This window comes from Buteo buteo, chromosome 28 (assembly GCF_964188355.1).
Source record: "Buteo buteo chromosome 28, bButBut1.hap1.1, whole genome shotgun sequence".
NCBI classification, from domain to species: domain Eukaryota; kingdom Metazoa; phylum Chordata; class Aves; order Accipitriformes; family Accipitridae; genus Buteo; species Buteo buteo.
Window position 1 is genome coordinate 9868590 of NC_134198.1, and position 13078 is coordinate 9881667.

General features: G+C 43.8%; 1 protein-coding gene across 1 annotated transcript in view; it reads right to left on the reverse strand.

The window, feature by feature from the left end:
* CTTNBP2 (cortactin binding protein 2) overlaps positions 1-1288 on the reverse strand; it is an 87881-nt gene extending 86593 nt beyond the window's left edge. The window contains exon 1 of the mRNA XM_075059042.1: positions 1064-1288. Coding sequence (XP_074915143.1) covers positions 1064-1132 — 69 coding nt within the window. The 5' untranslated portion in view covers positions 1133-1288. The remainder of the gene's footprint in view (positions 1-1063) is intronic.
* Positions 1289-13078: the final 11790 nt, after the last annotated feature.

Here is a 13078-nt window from a genome sequence, read left to right on the forward strand (position 1 = left end):
AATAATAATAATAAAAAAAATGCCAGCAGTAATGTCAATTTCACAGAAACCAGCGTCCCCTCCCTTCGGGGGTCACCACCTTCGGAACCGATCCCAAGCAAAACGGGCACCACGGCGGTTTTACTGCCCTAAACTTTGCACGTCGCCACCAGGCCGAGCACTTGCAGCCTGGTTTTGGACCCGGCCACCCCGCTCTCACCACGGCCGTCAACCAGGCGATTAACGCGGGCTGATTAGCGCCGGTCGGTCCCCGGGCGGGTTTCACCGCGCCGGGTCTGGGATGCGCCGGGCTGAGGGGGGTCTGACACGGCACGGGCGAGGAGCCGGGGGCCGGCCAAAGGAGCAGGCCGCCCGAGGGGATGAACCCCCGCTCCCCTGCCAGGGGCTCGGGCCGGTGAGCGGGAGAGAGGAGCCCACCGCCCGCCACGGGGAGCGCAGCCTCCGCCCCACGCCCTTTTTTAACGGCTGGCACCCTTTTAACCGGCGTCGAAAACGCCACACGGGAGGAAGGAAGGAGAAAGCAAGCTCCGGGCGGGCCCGGCAAAGCGTTAAAGATCAACATCCCCCCCCCCCCCGCCGCCCTGGTCTGACAGGTCCCACCGCCCGGCCGCTGTCACCACCTCAGCCCGCCCGCAGAGACGGGGCGCAGCCGCCCTCGCCGCGGCAAGCGGCGGGAAAAGGGAAGGGGGGGCGGGTGGGTGTGAGAGAGAGAGAGAGGCGAGACCGGGGAGCGGACCCCCCTCACGGGCGCCGCACGCCCACCCCGCGCCGGGGCAGCGGGAAGGAACAATGGGGGAGAGAACCCGCCGCCCCCCGCTGAGAGGAAGAGGGAGGCCGGCAGGGAGGGAGACCCCGCGCCCCTCTCTCTTCTCCCCCGGGGCGGGACGGGGCTCGGCTGCGGCGGGACCCGCCGCAGCCGAGCCCCGTCCCGCCCCGGGGGAGAAGGAGGGCGGAGGGACGGAGCGGGGGAGGCAGGTCTCCAAGCGCCGCTTCGTCCCATCCCCACGGGGAGCCCTCCTCGCCCCGGCTGGGTCGAACGCCCCTCTCCCGCCAAGCCGGTTACCGCTGCCGTGGCCGCCGAGTCCCGCCGTCCGCCAGAGCCCGGCTCGCCGCTCGCGCCCTCCGTCGCCATCTTCCCGCTGTAACGGCTCCGGCGCGGAGAGCGGCGCGGAGCCGAGTGGCGGCAGCCGCCGCCAGGCGCTTAACCCCCTCCCCGCCGGCAGCGAGCCCACCGGGAGCGGGGGCCGCTTAACCCCTCCGGCGCCGCGCAGGCGGAGCTGCCGTAAGCCGAGCCGCCCCCTTCGCTCGGCTTTCCCCACCCACCCCCTTCCCCGTCCGCCATAAGGCGGCCCGGAGCCAGGCGGAGGAGGGGGGAGCGGGACCCCGCCGCGGGCTGCCGGCGCGCAATGGTGGCTGAGGGGAGTGCCCCCGCCAAGCCGCGCTGCCCGGGCCCCACGCAGGCACCGCTCCCCTTCCTTCCCTCCCCCGGGGCTTGGGAGCAGGAGAATGAAAGGAAAGGTTATGGACGGGGCGGGAAAAGAAAAGGGAAAAAAAAAAAAAAGGTTTTTTACAGTGGGCTTGGCTCACCTGACCGGTGAGAAACCAGCTGAAGGCGTTGAGGGAAGGGCATCTCTTCGCCTCTTTCCTCTGGGGGTGCTGACAGAGGGAGTCACCTCTCCCTGCCCCGATCCCCGTGGAGGGGCTGGGGGAGGACAGTTCTGCCGCCAGCCCTTGCTTACCGGCTTATTTTCAAGGCTGGGTGGCTTGAGAGCCCGTGCGAGGGTGGACCTTCGTCCAGGCCCAATGCGTCAGGCCCAATGCTTCAGCACCTCTCAGCCCCAGCCCTCGAGCCCTCCCCGGCCCCGGGGCTGCTCTTTGCTGTTCCAGGCGGGTGCAGAAGCCGAAGCCTCTTCTAACTCCTCCGGAGGAAGGTTTGGGCTGCTGAGCTGAACCCGCTACCACACAGGCTAGATGTTCCCCTCTGTCTGTGCCACATTGTCTGCCTCCAGGGGATGTTCCTCGAGGTCTTGCCCCACTGCTTTCCCGCCAGCAATGAGAACCTACCTGGTGAGCTATACACCAAAACCGGATCCAAATGTACCCTCTTCTGGAACCAACTTATATCCATTAGAAGCTGAATTTGTAACACGCTTTACTCTGCAGCCACGTACGACTTCCACCAACAGCAGGCTCCTCTGAGCCTTGCCAGTCTCCTTTCACAGGGCTGCTTCAGGTCCAGGTTCATGCTGAACTCCCTCGGCACCACGACCAAACAGAAATGGGCAATGCCTTCCCTTGATCAAAGACAGCAAATGTTCTTCTAAGCGTGCTGTACCTAAGGATCTAAGTAAAAACACGCACGAACCTTTTCCCCTTTACGTTCCCTGAAGGGGAACTGATAAGCGATTAGTAGAATGAACTTCAACCATAACGTAAATGTGCACTGAACAGTGAGTAGAAGGCAGTGTATAGGATCCATTACAGGGCACGTAAAATCCAGTCAAACAGATGCTTTCTGGGTTTAGGGTTTGTTTTTCCTTAAAAATCATCTAGATCTCCTCCTACTCAAGTTTTACACTTTTTATAAGTATAGTGAGTGTTTGCATCCTTTCCACCAACGAAGCTGAGAAACTCCATTGATGACACAGAGCCTAAACCAACTTTTTTTTCTCACTTCCCAGAACTCTAATACCATTTAATTGGTTTTAGGATATATTGATGCTCGCTTACTGTATTGACAGCAAAGTATCATACATTACTCATTATTTATATAAATTTTGAGGAGTATGTGGTGCTTTGCCATCAAGAAACTCAATGAAAAGCTGTTTGTTTCCTATGGACTTTGTCATACTCACATGCCTCCAAAATGGTTTTAAACGCTGGAGTTCTTAAACTGGTTTGAGAATATCTTTTCTCTTACTGATTCCTGTCTACCATTATCATTGCCAGTATTTCCCTGATGTGTTAGAATCATCTGCTGACCATTACAGTTACTTATGTGTCTTTCTAAGTGAGTTGGTACAAAATATGCATACAACATACTGTGTAAGTACTATTTTTGTAACTCCATCCACATCACAGCAATGATGTAGCAAAGGCTGCACCATTTATCTCTTGCTCTGCTGAGATCATAAACTCTGGTTTAGCTGATATTTTATCAATTACCAAGTGTACATTTATCAAAATAACAATGAATATTAGATTAGTCATAGCTTTCCATCTCAGACTTGAGAACTGATCTCTCTTTCCTCATCTGAAGGTAAATTTAGAATGATTTCTGAGAGAGATGGGGGTGCTCAGATCTCAGCCAGCAAAAAATTAATAGGATAGATGGACCAGCAACACTTCAGTTAAAAGCCCACCCTCAGACAACTAGTATCTAGCACATCATCCCAGCATTGGAAGCAGTTTGACCTGCTGTTGTGGTCAAAAAGATGACAGACATGCTTTTGAAGGAGGAATGATCTATACTTCTTCTTTATGCCGTGAAATGAATCATCACAACATTTTGAAAATATTATTGATTTTTGTAATTGTATGACCCTATACTGCATGTTTGTGTTTCTTCACTCTTTCCCCTAATGACAGCAACAAGGCTTACTGTTGGCATGAGAGCACTAAAATCCATATTAGATATCACCAGTCGCTACTGGGAGTAGATTCTCATGCTGCATAGCAATTGTTGCTGCATCATCAGTGATGGTGGTAGGGCCCATATATCTTTGAGGTTTTACTGCATGAAGAACACCTTTGGACTTAGGATCATCTTCAAAGTAGGAAATGTTTTTTCCTTGATTGTTAGTACTACATCACTGGACAAGGTTTTACTTATTCTCTGGTTACTCTGTTTATGCTGCTGACATCCCGTCCCAGAACTGGCTTTAAATCCTCAGTAACATAGCATCTACACACATAATAAATGAGTTCAGAGAGAAGGACAGCATGACTTCGTGACTGCTACCATAGTGCACTGTCATTTCTATGCCTGTATTATACAGGGTAAAACAGCTCTTTAACGCATGGCTAAGCCAGAGCCTTTCTAGGAGAAGAAATTGCCTGTGCTTTTACAGATAATTTTATCACTACAGTAAGGCAAAGAAGTTGCTTTTCTCGGAGGAAGGTACTCACTGTTTTACTACTAGCACGTAGCTGGCAAACGGAATGCAATTAACTCTTTTTCTGCTGTTCCAGTTTTATTTGGCTTGAGTGACATAAAGGAAAGACCAAGCCTAGGAGCAGGCCTTACAACTGAGCTTTAAATGTATTTCTTTCCTATGATTAGAGAGCTGGCACACAGCAGTGGAATGTCCACACCTTACAGGATGCAGCTGCTGGACTGAATGGTGCTCATTCCCTCCATTAGCACACAACTGCTGTGATAGAAAATGCGTGCCTTGGCTTTACATTGGCAAGGAAGAAAACTGCTGCATATCTAAAATATACAGTGTATTGAGGCTTTTCCGCCTTGCTACTAACCATTTGCATGAAACAGAAAAATGCAAAATGGTATTTTATTCACCCTTTTCTAAAAAATAAGCCTGTGTCTGAATTTAAAGCAAGCAGGAGACACTGAAGTCCCAAGATAAACTCTTGCAGAATATTGGATATCTGAGAAAGAGTAATTAATCATTGTATCATTGCAATATTTTCAAAGGTCACCCCAGTGCTAACTTAAGGCACTTCTGCCATCACCCTCATCGAGGACTCATCAAGCCAAGCCAAACAACATAATTCAAATACTGCACTGATTACCTCTTCAGGGTACTTCGGTCTTGGAGACCTATAAGCAATACAGAGCATTGATAACTGAACCATTAGCTTGGGTTTTGTGAAGAAGGGGCTGCTTTCTCTGGAAGATGGCACACCACTACCTGTGTGAAATTCAATAGAAAAAGGATCAATATTCTAGAAGGCATGTTGGCTGTTTCTGAGGATGTTAAATTAACATCAAAAAGAAAGGTGAAAAGGAGATAAAAATCAAAGCATTGAGAACAAAATGGAATCTCCAGTAGGCATCAACAGAAGAGATGCTTTAATTGACTATGCACAAGAAGCATAGCTAATAAATAAAAAGTGTTGCAATTGTTGATTTATGAGCATAAATTCAACAGTGCTGCATATTACTATAAGCTAGTGATGTGATTCACATGACTGGAATGTTGAAAACTGGCTATAATCTGCTTAGCAAGGCACAAGTAGACAAAAAGAAGGGAAAACTATCAAAATAGAGTGTTCTGTGTGTCAGCATTACTGACATCTCAGGAAAGGTTATTTGAATGTTTATGAATTGTGTTTTAATGTTTAAAGCATAAAATGAAATATTAGATAGTGCCTACTGCAAACCTCACATCATACTAAAGAACAAAATGGCAAGATCCTTAAGTATCTTTTACATAGAAAGAGAAAACAGCTATCACTGAGGCTTCACATTGAATGACATCACTCTGCCAATACTGTAACATCCTGGAAATGTTTAAAAATTACAGGTGACAATTCAAAAAAGTTAACCTTGAGCAGGAGGATTCTGAGACCCCACTTTAACACAGGAAGAGGGAAAGCTAGCTCCAACTAGGATCTAAAATTTGAGTGTTTGCTGTGCCTAACTTTTAGAAATCTGAGACCAGAATAGAATCCAGAAACTAAAAATGGGTACAGCCTATGAATTTGAAACATTTATTTTAGAGAAGTCTTGCAGTCTGCGTTATGCAAAAAGAAAAGATCACACGCTGATCTCCCAGGAGTTGAAATCCATAAGCTTCTACTGGAGTATCAATATATTTCAAGTCAATGCTGTAATGTCTAAAAAAGTTGGATATTTGTGTGTTTTGCATGTGTTTCACTATGAGGAAGAAAATGATAACTCATTTGCTGTCAAGACAAAAAAGAGCGTACAGCTTTTTAAGTACTGGAAAGGTATAGGACAGTTAAAATTATCAGACTGAAAATGTATGAAAACACCCAGAAATGCTAAAAGCCCTATCTTATTTCTCTCTTTCACTCATCTTCTCATGGGTACCAGTAAGGAATGTGAAGTAGATCCACAAGAGATTGCTAACTGAAGCAATAAAGGTGCAGGAATCAAGAATTCTCAGAACCAGTTTCCCTGAGCAGGCATGATGACTAATGTACTTTTACAGGCATCAGCACTTCCAAGCAAAAAAACACATTTGTTTTTCTGGACATAGGAGAAATGCATGCTGCTGTGAGCATATTGGCTGTAGTGGCAGGAGGCAGGGGAATTCATGCTGCAACTGCCAGACGTGGAAGAGTTTGTTCCTTCACTGGCAGGAGTTACGCAGTGATCTGCAGTGCTGGGAAGTACACTACCTCATTTTGGAATTTAACTCTTAGCCCACAAATCACTACACCATGAAATTAATTTTTTCAGTGATTGTTAAATCACCTAACTGCAGAATCTTTTTTTTTTCCTTTGTTTTGAGAAAAAAATCCATTGATTACTATACCTACTGTTTTGGCATTTCTCCCTTTTCATTATGCAAAAGGTTAATTTTGAAATTTTCTTATGCCGCTGACATTCTATGAACAAAATTGGATCGCTAAATGCCCCCCTGTAGGGATGAAGCTGTACCGCTGCCAAAATGGACCTCTGTATCTCAGAAGAAACTCGGCTGGAATTGAAATGATAGTGCACACAGCGGAGGCTGTCCTCTCTGCCAAAGCTCAACTATTGCTCTGAGAGCTCACTGTGCGAGTGCAGCACTGTATGCGGGCATTCAGCACATGAAACAGCTTCAAGAGGACCTTTACTCTGTAATTCTAGAAATAAAATCTCAAGGGAGGTTAATCAATTCATTGCCAAGAAGGATCAGTCTCGGTAAGGTGTTAACTACCTTAGCACTTGGATTGAGCTTCTATATGGGGACTTGGTAATGAAATGTTGTTTGTATTGAAATGCTCCACTAGGGAGAAATTCCCCTGCTAATGAAACAAAGCTGCTTCAATAGGTTGTTAGCTCCACCACTGACACTGTAGAGCCACAGCCCAGGAGAATTAGCTCCTGTGCTGCTGACACAGAACAGAAAACATTGTGCTGAGGAGTTAACTCCCTCCTGGAAAACAAGCATTTGCTAGAATAAAGGAAGAAATTTGCTTGCCTGTAGGAAAGTGATGCACTTACTCACTGATGCAATTCAATTTTCACAATGTAACTTTATTTATACTCTCAAAGTTGAAAAATAATTCTGTGAAAAGACAAGAGATCTGAGAGTGTGTGTGTTCCATAAACTGAACTAATGTGATCATATTGGCAAGAGTCACAGTGACCTGAACTAAAGATAGGCAACACATATGTAAGTCTGTGGTTCAAATTTATGGGTAACACAAGTGCTGATGTATGTTTTAATCAGAAAAAAAAATCAGTAAGACAGACTTTCATTGTGAATTCACAAGTAAAAAAGGTGAAATTATAATTCATGTGGTATTCAGTACGTGTGCAAAATTCACTTATTTACATGTAAATGAGGCAGACAGAGGAAAAGCAATGAACAGGAGAGAGATAACCCTGTCTAGTCTTTCCTGTCAAGCACAAGCATCTTTCAATGTGCAAGTGCACTGAAATACTTAAGGCAGGGATTAGGGATTCTGCCTTTGCCGTACCATTTAAATTCTGGATATCCATAAGATTACCTTTCATTAGAATTTGGCTCAGCATGTCCCTCAAGATTGAGATGTTTTACACTGTCACTTAGATTAGATGGGACTTTGGTCTCTAATGTGTCATTTGCCTACCTTAGTGGGAATTAAGTGGGAATGAAATTCAAAAAAATGAGTATGAACCAGCTGTGTTGCAAAAATGAAAAAAGCGTTTAGGCTCCCGAGTTTCATCAACTCTCAATGGATGCTGGGGACTCTCCTGCCTTCTGTGGCTTGACAATTTCCTCTGAGATTTCAAAACCGGGCATGAATATAAAACCAAAGCTCTACAGAAGATCTGCTGCAGCCGGAAATCTGTATGAATATAATGACTTTACAAAATATCTCAAAAGACTGAATAATCTTGCTGCAAGACAAAGGCAGAAAAAAAGGAAAGTCGGTGGATTTAGAATGAGGAATATTTATGTAATATTTGATCTTTGTTATTTTAAAACAACTACAAAATATGATTCACAGAAACACAGGACTGGTTTACCAATCAGTTAGTCTAACCTCTTCCAGATCCTAGCAAACTTATTACACAGTCCTATCAATAAAATGATTACTTTAAAATCAGATTTTTTGCTGGATCTTTTCTATTCAAATAGTGCTGAATGTGTTAGCTTAAAACTATATAAATTCTGCATTATTTATGACAAAATTAAATATGTCCTGATACTGGTGACTTTTCCTTAAGGGCTATCAAATAAAATAGTAGCTACTAATTAAGCACCACAATATCTTTCTGAGTCTGAAGATATCTGAGCAGTAATTTGAATGTAAAAACAAACATAAAGGAAAGCTCAGTGACTTGCTAAGGACCACAGAACAGTTCAGAAACTGTAACTGAGAAAGAAAACCCTGGAATACTGGTTTCCAGCCTCTTGGCTTTATTGAAGCGACCATCTGAGTAAATATATACATTTAATGAAATGAGATTTAGATGTCTGTGTGCCAAGATAAAGAGATTGCACTGGAAATGAACTGGTACTTTAAAAAATGGCACTATCAAAAAGGAATGCGTTCACAGCTGGGAAAAACTGCATTTCAGTGAAGTTTGTTCTACTCTGCACTGTACAAACTGCTGAGATAGAACAGTATTTGTATAAAAACACTTCACAGACCAAGTCCTCTTTTAAATTTAATGTCTGGTTTGTCCAAAAAAGACAGTTGATTGTAAAAAAGTCAGCCCTGTCACGGAGGGGAAACTATTCCAATTAGAAGTAGAAATAAACCCACAGAAACACTTCCTTTGGAAACAAGACTCTGGTTTTGGAGGATAACAAGAGGATAGTGGTCGTATTTCTGATCGTAAAAGGTATCCCAAAGTATAAAAAAATCAGCATGTGCAGCATTTGGCTTCTGTTTAGCCTTTGAAAAGGCTTTTCAGGCATGCAACCTCTTAAGGGAGATTTGTTTGGCAGAGATCACTCTAGAAACAACCAGAACAGAGCAGCAGCCTAGAATAAAGCCGCTTCTCACCCATGGTGGTAGGGAAGGATCCCTCTCCTGCCTTTATTTGAGGCCCCTCAGGAAGCCTACGGGATGCTGGTTGCTAGGCAACACCCAAAGCAATAGTGTTTATAGCATTAGGTATTAATTATTGTCATGGGCCTTTTCCACGGAAGATCCTGAGAATATGCAATTAGACACGTCACAGGATAAGTCATTTTGCATTCTGATGGACAAGCATTATTATCTGCAGAAAATTCAGAATACGACAAATTGTTCGAAGGTGACTGACTGTGCCAAGCCTAATATTTTCTTTTTGCAGTGCTGTTTTTTTGTAATTGCAGCAAGGGATTTGAGCAACAATATGGTTACAGTAAGCTGTTTAAAGGTTCTGAACTAGAATATAATATTGCGTCATTTGTTTCCCTGATTAAAGTGCCTAGTCCTAAACTGATCTTTACCAGCACTTTATTTTAAGTAATAGAGGTCAGTAGTTGAGAAAAAAAAAAAAAGGAAGCTTTAGAATATGAATATGAGAGAAATAAAATAAAATAAAATAAAATAAAATATTTAATAGCAGCTGCATGTTACAACACAGAAGTAGAAACAACTCAACAAACCAAATCTTGTGAAAGAGGAAAGGTTTGGTCTGGTAGTGTTGTCCTTGAGATAAGTTTCTTCATATCATTCATGACACTGGCTTGTATTTATGAGAAAGGAGAGCTGCTCTTCCTTCTCTAGCATTGCCTACCTAGTTAATCATTGCTAGCATAACAGGTCATATACATGGTGCATTCCACTTTTAAGGGGATGTTTATCCATTGTATGAGACAGGTTATACCCCCTGAAATGAATTGGGGCAGCCAAGAAAAGACTCCAGTTAGTGCAAAGAAAAACGGAATTCACGCTAAAGCAAATCATTACCGAAGGTGAAAACATAACCAGCAGCATATTGGAAACTTCTGTGAAGTGACAGTGACAAAATGTAATCAACACCAGAGCAAATAAATTACTGTCTCAGCATGCGAACTGAGTAATAAGAAAATTAGAGAAATAAATTATTAGACTTTTATCAATTACTGCAAGAGAAAAAGTGCTATTTATTTTCCGGTTGAAAAAAGAAGTTGAGACTGTGGATGGCTCAAGGAGATACTAGTAAGAGGTGGTGTGGCTGAAAAACTTTGTACGCAAAAGGATGCCTTCTCTCACATCTTGAGTCTGCTCACATTTGTGCAGAGGGAAGAGTAAAATGCAGCAAAGGGGAATGGGAAGCACTTTGGTTTGTCCCGCCTGTAGATGAGGCACAGGATAGAGGGTAAAGCTCCCATTCTGTTTCCTGAGTCAAATCTCTTTCGATGGATATATGGCAGAAAACTGTCATGAATATTGATGTCTGCTAATTTGCCTCAGGATGCTTCAGAAATTGAAACACTACTGTTAAGGGAGAAGCCGCTGCCGAACCATGCACATACCAATCAAGGAGTCGCACACACACCACCCGAAACTTGAACTGCTCGGACCGGAGTCCCTTTGCAGCCGGCGACTCCAGCGAGCCGACAGGTGCCCCTTTCGACTCCTCACGCACACACGCTTGGGCACTGCTTCTGCCCTCAGGCTCAACCTTAGGTTCCCTGAAGCAGAATCTCTACTCAAGGCATTCGAAAAACCCAAGCGTAATTTATTCTATCTATGGTGCACAAATTTAGACAGCTCGAGCTGGGTGCCTCCGGAGAGGGACTCCAAACACTAAAATCCCTGGGCAGTTATACCCTTACACTCTAAGTTCCCATCCCTCACACCATAGTCTGGTCCAATAGCAATATTCAGGTCTGGGGTCGTCTTCTCTCTCATTGAGTCCTTTTTCTCATCTCTTAGCGGGTTCTTTCTCTTTCCTGCTTTTTAGGCTAGTGGTTACTACGTCTCCTTTTTCTGGCTCAAATTGGTTCTGGGGCTTTCCGAATCTTCTTATTCTATATCAGAGAATAGGGCAACGTTAAGCTAAAGCATTAAACAAGCTATGAGTTCTGCTTTTTCATGAATGACTACTTTTAAGCAGCTAAACAAAGTCCTTAAAGCCCTCCAAAACATATGAACAGCCTCTATAATTGTTATGCATTCCTGTGCTATTATAGCCTCACGATCTTATCCCATTATTGCCACGAGCTCTTTATGTCTCATTTGGGTGTTGTCCACATGCTCATGCAGCTCAGCTCTGCCACCTTCCACAACGCTAGCCAGACTGGTACAGTGCTGCTTCAAATGCTCTTAGAGCATGCTAGCGAGCAAAATTATCAGGCAGGCAACAAAATTATAAAATCAGAAAATTCTGAACCTGTCTTTTTCCAGTAGGCAGTGAAGAGTCCGGACATTCAATTTCGATCGAACGGGGGCAGAAGGCATGAAAATTTCACAGCTGTCTCCATAGCAGTTCTTAGCTCCAAAACATGACTGCCCAGTCATTGAGGCCGCTGGCTGTGTTTCTTTTCACAGCTTCCAACTGGAAAGGCATGAGGAGCAGTCATTTCATTCACCATTTTGACGGGCACACAAATGAGACAAAATTACTATCCTTTGGCCATTCATAGTGACAAATGTTTTTCCATGATAGCTAGAAGAACGTTATTTGGAACCCATTTTTTTCAAGCATAGTGTCTTACCAATAGTATGTATACTTTTTAATGAAATGGTATATTAGGGAAATCAGTTATTGTAAAAAATGAAAAGACTGTTCCACAAAGACATGCTACAGGCAGAGAAGTGTAGAAATTAAATTAGTCTTCTTGAAAAAGAAAACTAACATACTGTAATTTTATAATGAATGTGAATGCATATGTTGATAACATCATATTGCTCAAACATTTGTCATATGGAATATCTTTCTATCAGCTAGCAGAGATTTTCCTTTGGTAGCGCTTCCAAAGCAGGTGGATTTGCTGTCACTGCCTAGTTCTGAGGAGCCAAGGATGTACTGCATGATGGCAACCACAGATTTCAGGCTGGCTCAGGATGTGTGTCTCTACTAGAGCCCGACCAATACAATTCGTTTACATGACAGAACTCACACAATAACCTACAAATACGTGTAACACATCCTGCCTTATTTGTAATACTGTTTTTTGGCTACCTGCTGCAATCTTAGGAATCTTCATAAAAACTTCCTCCTCTTTTCCTGTTGTTTGTTTGATCAATGTGTTTGTCTTTTCTCTCACCTGTCTCATTTGAAAACATTAGATAAAAATGGAAATGAACTGTGCATTGATGTTCTCTATTTTTACTTTTCAGGGTGTAGCTATATTACTTTGAATTACTCTGCAGCATTTCTAGTCATTTGACACAGTGAACTGTGGGCCTTGTTATTTATTTACTATTGTATATCTTCTTCACTTCCTTCATTTTTCCCATTAGAAATAGGTTAGATCTGTTTTATGATTCTTTGATCAGAAGTTCTCCTGAGTCAGCTATTGTATTTAGTTACAGACTCGAACTAAAAACTTCATCTCGTTTCCACTTCAGTGTCTGTCTGTGATATTGTTATGCTTAATCCAGTTGTCTTCAGCAATGTTTTCTCTCAGGCCCGGACCCACAAAGAGACCTGGGTCTCATTGCCCAGCAAGCTAGAAGCTAGCTTTGGAGGTGCCTGAATCCAGCAGCAAAATCACTTTGGGTTAGGAATTTACACTTATGAAACTGCTTATTTAGGGGAAGAGGCAGCAGCGACGGGGCTTTTTGGGGTTCTGAAGTTTCAGTCCCACTTTGTGGATATGGAGTTTAGAGAATCTGAACATGAGCTGTTCTAGGTGTAGAGTGATTTCACCTTCTTTTGTATCCTTGAACTTTGTCAGAGTTAATGTAATAAAATTTCCTATTTATTGGAGACCAGATTCTTGGCTGTTGTACAAAATGAACAGCCAAAAGAACAAAACAATGCCAATGCACATCAGCTGCAGACCTGACCCCAACCTACAATTTGCTT